The 8246-nt window shown below is 40.9% G+C and overlaps 1 protein-coding gene across 1 annotated transcript; it reads left to right on the top strand.

Moving 5' to 3' along the window:
* Positions 1-305: 305 nt before the first annotated feature.
* On the top strand, positions 306-6936 carry LOC121538189 (short-chain dehydrogenase/reductase 3-like). Its single transcript, XM_045206886.1, has 6 exons — positions 306-964; positions 2362-2508; positions 3216-3335; positions 3891-4129; positions 4493-4618; positions 4862-6936. The coding sequence occupies exons 1-6, from the start codon at positions 770-772 to the stop codon at positions 4944-4946; spliced, it is 912 nt and encodes a 303-aa protein (XP_045062821.1). The 5' UTR covers positions 306-769; the 3' UTR covers positions 4947-6936.
* The last annotated feature ends 1310 nt before the right edge of the window (positions 6937-8246 follow it).

The raw sequence follows: 8246 nt of genomic DNA, 5'->3' as shown, positions 1-8246 counted from the left end.
GGGGAATAGAGATATATGATGGAACTTGAACCTACAATCAGATGAGAGTTCAAAATTATCTAATGTTGAATATTGTCACCTTAAACACGATCTTTATGGTATTACTGATATATCACCGGAGTAATCACACAAGGCAATTTCAAGTATAGGCTACAGATAACACATAGGCTACTTCTATTAAGTTATGACAGCCTACTGGCAATTCATAACATAAAGATAGTGGTGGTTGTAAACGTGATCATGTAACCCCTGTCCCCTGCAATTCATACCTTTTCCCCATGCGACTTTCTCCTCTCGCAGCTCTCTTGGGGGTGGAGAGAGGGAAAATGCGCAACAGCCGCTAACGCACAATCAAATCGGAGGGACTATAATCTCCAGCAACTGTCAATCAAGATTAATGGGCTATATAAAGACATATTGTCGTCATACCGGTAGTCAGACAGTGCTGGGATTGAAAAGGCTAAGCGTAGTCGAAGACGTAAAATCCAAATTGTGTTGGTTGGCGCACGCACTGTTGGCATTGGCTCTCCATGTCATCTATTGTCACCGCATGTTCGTACTGTGCCTATTATAACAAAGACTTATGTGTGTCAACCTCTGATATTCAAACTGGAGTGATGATAATTCTGTCGTAAAGGGGTAGTGGTATGGAGAAGACTTAAAATTCCAACATCTGTCATCCACGCACTTTGGGAAGGTGTGCATTGCCTATGTGGATACTCCAATTGTATTCTCAGGAAAAGGCATCTTTATACCTCAAAAAGTCGTAATGGAATTAAATAACTTGGGACACGCTTTGCTTTTCCCGTTCCACATCCTCTTCTGCATTTTAAAAGCATGCTTGGGGTTGTTGCTCCCGAGCAGACGGAAGGACCTACGTGGGGAGGTGGTGCTGATCACCGGCGGTGGACGGGGCATCGGTCGGCATTTGGGGAAAGAGTTCGCAAAACACGGGGCAAAAAAGGTAAACTATCACCTGTGCGCTATTATGCATTTGTGCGTCATTACGCATATCATCAATATGATAAACGCACAATTAAAAAGCAATGCACTGCCAAACAGTCATATCCACCACTGTAGCATGCTCACATCACTTTGTACAGCTTGTTTGTTATCCTAGTTTAAAAAAATAGAATATGAACAAGAACCCATTAACATTTTACCTCATGTAAAAGTTGGGGAGAAGAAAGGGACAGTTGTTTGGAGATGTTTTATCATTTCTATTCTGTTTGATTCAAGCATAACTTCAGAATCTATTCTATTGTTGTATAACTTATAGTATAACTTCAGTTCAATTAAAAACTTGAGTCTATCGGTCACTCTCAGTGTGTTTGTTTTCCATGTGAAATGTAATGGGAAACTACACTAGGCTAGTGGAACGGAGCCTGAACTCCTCTCGCCCCCTAGCTGACCTGGGGGATGTATGATGCATAGTGTGTTCCCTTCCCCATTCCTTTTATTGTAAAGGCACACAAACACAGGTGTTTCCTCAGTCCCTGATTGTAAAGGCACACAAACACAGGTGTTTCCTCAGTCCCTGTGCTTTACAATGGGTTGATGACAGGTTGGGCGGTCGGCTCTGTAGTGCTACATTGATATTTGACTTGCTAACCTCAACTCTAGCCTCTCTGGGGCTCCAGTGGCTGTTCAAGAAAGTTCACTGACAGGGTAGTGGAAGGCACAATTCGGTTAGGTGAAAATATTCCTTTTATCACCAAAGCATTTGTCATTGTAGTAAAATGATCTGATGGTTATCTCTGTCTGTCCGTGTGTGTGCGTCTGTGTCTGTGTTCGTGTGTCTGTGTGAGAGTCTGGTGAATGTGCGTGGTCATCGTGCATGTGTGTGCGTGCATGTCTGTCTGCATTTGTGTGCATGCGCGAATGTCTTGCATGTGTTTGTGTGTGTAGAGGGGGTCTGGCCAGTAGCCAGACATCCAGGGTTATCAGTGTGCAGGGGCCCCTCTGGAGATGGATATTAGATCTTTGTCGCTGGTTTTCACTCCAAAATTGCAAATCAAAGAACTTGTGTCTGCTCAAAATCTCTAGCCAATGCCTCCTCCATGAACAATTCAAGATATAGCACTTTGCAATGCACAGCAATCTCAAACAGATGGGAAAGATGTTAACGTAATAGAATATAACTTCATACCTTGAACCTACTGTAGGCTACATGAGCACTGGTTTAAGAAATGCATGCAATGATCATATTAATCTGCAAAAACAACGTTCTTCTTGCCGCCCAGAAAGCCTATGTGTTTTTTGTGATTCCAACAAGATAACACAAGTCCAAATATGTGTTCCCAGTCTCAGGCCAATAGACTGTTCTTTTTTTACTTTTGACCCCTGTCTGTCTGTTGTCAGGTCATCCTGTGGGGCCGCACTGAGAGGTGTCTGAAGGAGACCTGCGAGGAGATCTCTCTCACCACTGGAGCCGAGTGCCACTACTTCCTGTGTGACGTGGCCAATCGCGAGGAGGTGTACAAGCAGGCCAAGTTGGTCCGAGAGAAGGTACAGTAGAGATAACCAACAAGATACTGTAGCCCCACCCAAATGAACAACCCAGTTCCTATGTCATTTAGATAACAAACACATGACAGTGTTGAAAATAGTCTACACAGTCCAACCAGTCTTTCACAGGGATATATGATGTATCAGCTTTAAGAGATTCTCTGGTACTTTTGTATACTTTTTAGCCAGTAGTTTTGGAAGTAGTGCTCACAAGACAAAAGTGGCCCCCGAAAATTGCGTACTACGTCACATATGTGCAGATATATGCACCACTTCATTGCGCTCTCTCTCGCTCTGCTGTGTGTGCATCTTGCTAGCTGTCACTCAAATGGCGAGGTGCTGAAGCTCATTGGCTAGAACTCAAATTTCTAGGGGGCTGGCCAACGTGGGGGAAAATGTAGGGAAAATGGCGCAGCACAGCTTCCAAAAAAAACGGTCGCTTTCAAACTAGTAAGATACAATTCTGCTTACAGACTTTGAATGTATGAACTACACATTGACACATCCAGCCCAACGCTGGAGGTTTAAAAAAATAGTTTGTAGTCACCAAAGTATGTCTTTAACTTAACAAGGATTAAGATAAGACATAATTATCACTCACTTATCAGTCTTGCAATTTAATATGAAGGGAAACAAGGTAATAAGTAATAAAGTAATAAAACAAAGAGTTAAGCCTTTTACAGAATATGTTCATTTTTGTGTCTTAGGTAGGCGATGTCACCATTCTGGTGAATAACGCAGCAGTGGTTCATGGGAAGAGTCTGATGGACAGTGACGATGATGCCCTGATGAAGACTCAACACATCAACACGCTGGGCCAGTTCTGGGTGAGTGTTGAAAAATAGATTTCCTTTAGATAAGTATATGATACAGGAAAGTACTAATTCATTATGGCTTGTATTATGTATTGAAGCATTTTATGAATTTTGATTTGTTTCAGTTATTGGAAATATAAGGGTAATCTTTCAACATATGTTGATACCACAAGGTATGAAGGGGATAGGTAATGTTTTTAGTACTCTATCTACTACTGGTCTCAATATGACTCCCTGTTGAAGTAAGGGTTAAATTAAAAAAATTAAGAAAGAATCATTAGATCTGAAATCAAATGCTGGTAACTGAGAATGCTTGCTGACACTGTTAAAAGGATCTCACATGATGTTGGAGTTTGTCTTCTGATTTGCACCGATGGGACGTGGAACAGGTTCGGTTCCCCAATTCTCTCTGAGTGCTGCAACCCCTCTCTGTTATTCTTGTGAATTCCAGAAGGTAGGAAGGGAACTCAATTTGAGAGAAGAGTGAATGAACAGCTAGGGAATAGTAGTGAGAGGAGCAGAACAATGTGCAGACGGTCACGTTTCTCTCACTCTCTCTCTCTCCAGACCACCAAAGCTTTCCTACCCCGCATTCTGGAGCTTTGCCATGGCCACGTGGTGTGTATCAACTCCATCCTGTCACTGTCCTCCATCCCGGGGGCCATAGATTATTGCACCTCCAAGGCCTCGTCCTTGGCCTTCATGGAGAGCCTGACCCTGGGCCTGCTGGACTGCCCCGGGGTGGGCTGCACCACCGTGCTCCCCTTCCATACCAATACAGACATGTTTCAGGGCATGAGAGTCAGGTGAGTGTGCCCACCATGGGATACCATACATTGGAACTACCATACATTGAATCTACTATACATTGGAACTACCATTTATTGAGTCTACCATACATGGCACTCTAGTTGTTTTACAATGGGTCAGCCAGTGTATAATATGTAAGTACTGTCAGCACACAGAATTGACACATAGGCTCAGATAGAGGTTCCATAGAAAGCAATGGATGGAATGTCTACATGGACCAATCCCATTCACACATCAATGGCAGGAATAATTCATCAATATTGTGAAAGAAATTCACCAAGACACATTTGACAATATGATTTACAGGGCTAAATAAAAGTGAAGTGAGAAGGTAAAGTGTGTGATGTGTTCATCCCCAGGTTCCCTCAGCTCTTCCCACCGCTGAATCCTGAGCTGGTGGCCCAGCGGACGGTGGACGCAGTCCGGACCAACACGCCGTTTGTCTACTTACCTTGGACCATGCACGCTCTCGTTATCCTCAAGAGGTAGGGGGACCAAATCCCAGGCACGACACCAGAGTAGCCTACTACTAAGTTAGATAGATGAGGCAGTGACACTGGGTCTTCTGAGCACCAACAACTGTGTTAGCCCTCTGAGCTAAAGCCCTAGGGATTAGCTTGGGGTGCTAACACAAGTCTTCAGGTCTCAGACAAAGTTAATCTTCACCTAAGTGTGGTTCAATTAACTACCTCTGTTAGATAAACATGCTCCATTCTCTTCTCCAACAGCTTCCTGCCTCAGGCGGCCCTGGAGGAGATCCAGCGCTTCTCAGGGTGCTACACCTGCATGGACACCTTCAAGGGACGGACATAGGAATGGAGACCAGGCACGTGTACTGCCTGGGTCATTCTTGAATTGCGGTGGCATTTGCGTCCCTTGCCTTTGCAACCATGAAAAACACATTAAAATGACAAATAGTTACACATCATACATGTTTTTGTTTATATTGAACTGTTTATCATTGATAAAACATAATGCAAGTCCTTTATACTGCAGAACTGTATGTTTAGGCATTGTTTAAAGTACTTAGGGTAAGCAAATTGGCTTGTCCCAGTAGTGATGTGTAGAGTTGTAGTGACATGTTTTGGCGATTTAGAGATACTGTATCTATCTATTATTTGAATGCTAGAAAGTGAACTAAAGTATTTAATATATTGTATAGATCAATTAAAACAAAGGCTATTTAAATACCTATTTTCTTTACTAGTATAACTTGTGTCCCTCAGTTTCATGTCATTGGTGTTAACGCCTTGAAAATCACTCATTACAAAGATATACAAGGACTTTGAGCATTCTCTCCAGTGGCAAACTGTTATCAGGGGAAGGGTCTATATTAAAGAAAATTCTTAGCTAATCATACCCTTTTAGTATGTCATAAACTTAAGGATTCCATTGATAATTTGGTGTGTCTAAATCCAGTGTTAGTTGGTGTTTAAATGAAGGGAAATAACATTGTGAGCAAAATGATTAATCATATCACTTTTAAAGGATTGATCACCTTAGATTTGAGCATTTGTGGCCTCCATTTCAGAAAATCCTTATTTATCTAAAATGTCTCATTGGCGTTACCATCATTGGTGTTAATAATCCTACTGGTGGCACAATGTTAATGTAATGGTAAAAAAAAGTAAAGTCATTAAGCTACCATATTAGTTTATTTAGAATGGGAAGATGTACCCAAATACATAAAAGAAAAATATATTAACTAGAAAAATGAAGTTCATTTTCTCCATGCCCAAATGCCACTGTAATTCAAGAATGACCCGCCCATCTGCACATCAGAATCACAAACCTTGTGGCATGTCACTAAGAACTATACAACAGCAGCCCGTTAAAGGAGTGGAAGTACTGTATCTCCAAGGCAACAGAGGCCTTAGGAACTATGGGTACTTGGGGTCACAGTGGCCTGATGGTGCAAGAAGAGGATGCTGTGGAATCTTGAACTGAATAGTGGTGTTTGGTTTGCCAGATTGGGTGCCACTGGCCCCACAACAGATTTCTATGCAGCCATACTGCTTGGAGTTTGAGGTGTTTCCTCCAAAGCCTTTCAGTTTGGGATCATGGACTAAGCACCAGATGGACTGGTATTCAGAACTGATCAAGCCTTTACCACTGTGGTAAACTTCACATCTGTCTTACTAAATACTAATTGGAAAATGCACAGAAATTAGGGCAAATGGTTCGTACTCAGGATGTTAATAAAAGAGGAACTACCAGTAGTTGCATTTAATTTGAGATTTCTTGGGGTATTTTGGTGTTTAGGAAAAACTGGTGGCATATCTCTTGTGCAAACAATAGTCATATTTTGGGGGTAAATATTTTGTAAATATACTGTCCTGTCTCTAATGCCAATAAGAATATTAGTAAGGGAGAGCCGGGACGAAAGTAACACAGGGCGAAAGTAACACGCCCATGTTCTCATTTTAGACAGAAGCTAGAATGACGTAATGAAGTCAGTATGTTCCTAATGCAGAGGACGAGCTCCCAGCAAAACAACAGCCCAGTTTAACCATGTTTCACCGAGTTATCAACAAAAAGTGGTTTTGAGCGTTGTAAGTAAAAGAAACTGACCCAGAAGTGTTTTTCGGTTGTAGAGTTGTGTTTAGTTGTTTAAGGTTCCAAACATATGTCATTTTCTTAACCCATCTAGTGACTAATTGACAGTATAGGTTTCAAGCTAGCTCATCATGCTAGCTAGTCTTGGGTGTTAGCCTGGGAGAAGATGCAGGAGAGACGGGTGGGATGAAAGTAACACAATGTTAACTGATGACCTGGAATAAAATAAAACAACAATTTAAGCACAGGCCATTGTCTCCTCTAGTTCATATTGCTTTTATAATGTTAGCAAAATATCAACAAGTGACTGAATGTTTGAAAATTATATATGACATAATTAGAATTATGCCTTAATCAATTGACTTGACGGATCAGCTTCTCACATAAGCTTTTAGCAACAGGTTAGTGGTTACAAATATATATCTTTATGATTTTGAACATATAGCATTAATTATTCAAATCGACATGAACATGAAATGATGCATTTGTTGACAGTAAGGAGCATTACAAACCAGAAACATGGAGATAAGACAGATATTGTGCACTTCTCGCCAGCTGTTACTTCCATTCCAAGGCTGTGTTACTCCCGCCCTGCCGGTAGGTACGAGAATAATGTTGCAGCAGTTCTGTTCTCTGTCTATTTAATTTAAACTCATTTACCCTAGAAATGAAATTACAGTTGCTAATGGTAGAGGACATACAGTGCCTTCAGAAAGTATTCATACCTCTTGACTTATTCCACATTTTGATGTGTTACAGCCTGAATTAAAAATGGATTAAATAGATGTTTCTCTCTCTTATGCATCTACACACAATACCTCATAATGACAAAGTGAAAACATGTTATTAGACATTTTTGAAAATGTATTGAAAATGAAATATCTCATTTACATAAGTATTCACACCCCTGAGTAAATACATGTTAGAAACACCTTTGGCAGCGATTACAGCTGTGAGTCTTTCTGGGTAAGTCTCCAAGAGCTTTGCACACCTGGATTGTAATCTATTTGCACATTATTCTTTTAAAAATTCTTCAAGCTCTGTCAAGTTGGTTATTGATAATTGCCAGACAGCCATTTTCAAGTCTTGCCATAGATGTTCAAGATGATTTAAGTCAATACTGTAACTAGACCACTCAGGAACATTCACTGCCTTCTTGGTAAGCAACTCCAGTGTAGATTTGGCCTTGTTTTTTTAGGTTATTGTCCTGCTGAAAGGTGCATTTGTCTCCCAGTGTGTTGAAAAGCAGACTGAATCAGGTTTTCCTCTAGGATTTTGCCTGTGCTTAGCTCTATTCTGTTTTGTTTATTTATCCTAAAAAACTCCCCAGTCCTTAACGATTACGAGCATTCCCATCCACCCATAACAGCTGCCACCGTTAAAATATGACGAATGGTACTCAGGGATGTGTTGTGTTGGATTTGCCCAAAACATAACACTTTGTATTCAGGACATAAAGTTAATATCTTTGCCACATTTTTTGCAATTTTACTTCAGTGCCTTATTGTAAACAGGATGCATATTTTGGAATATTTTTATTCTTTACAGGCTTCCTTC

This window comes from Coregonus clupeaformis, chromosome 24, assembly GCF_020615455.1.
Source record: "Coregonus clupeaformis isolate EN_2021a chromosome 24, ASM2061545v1, whole genome shotgun sequence".
NCBI lineage: Eukaryota > Metazoa > Chordata > Actinopteri > Salmoniformes > Salmonidae > Coregonus > Coregonus clupeaformis.
Note: the sequence above shows the minus strand (reverse complement) of the source record. Positions and strands in the feature narration are given on the sequence as shown.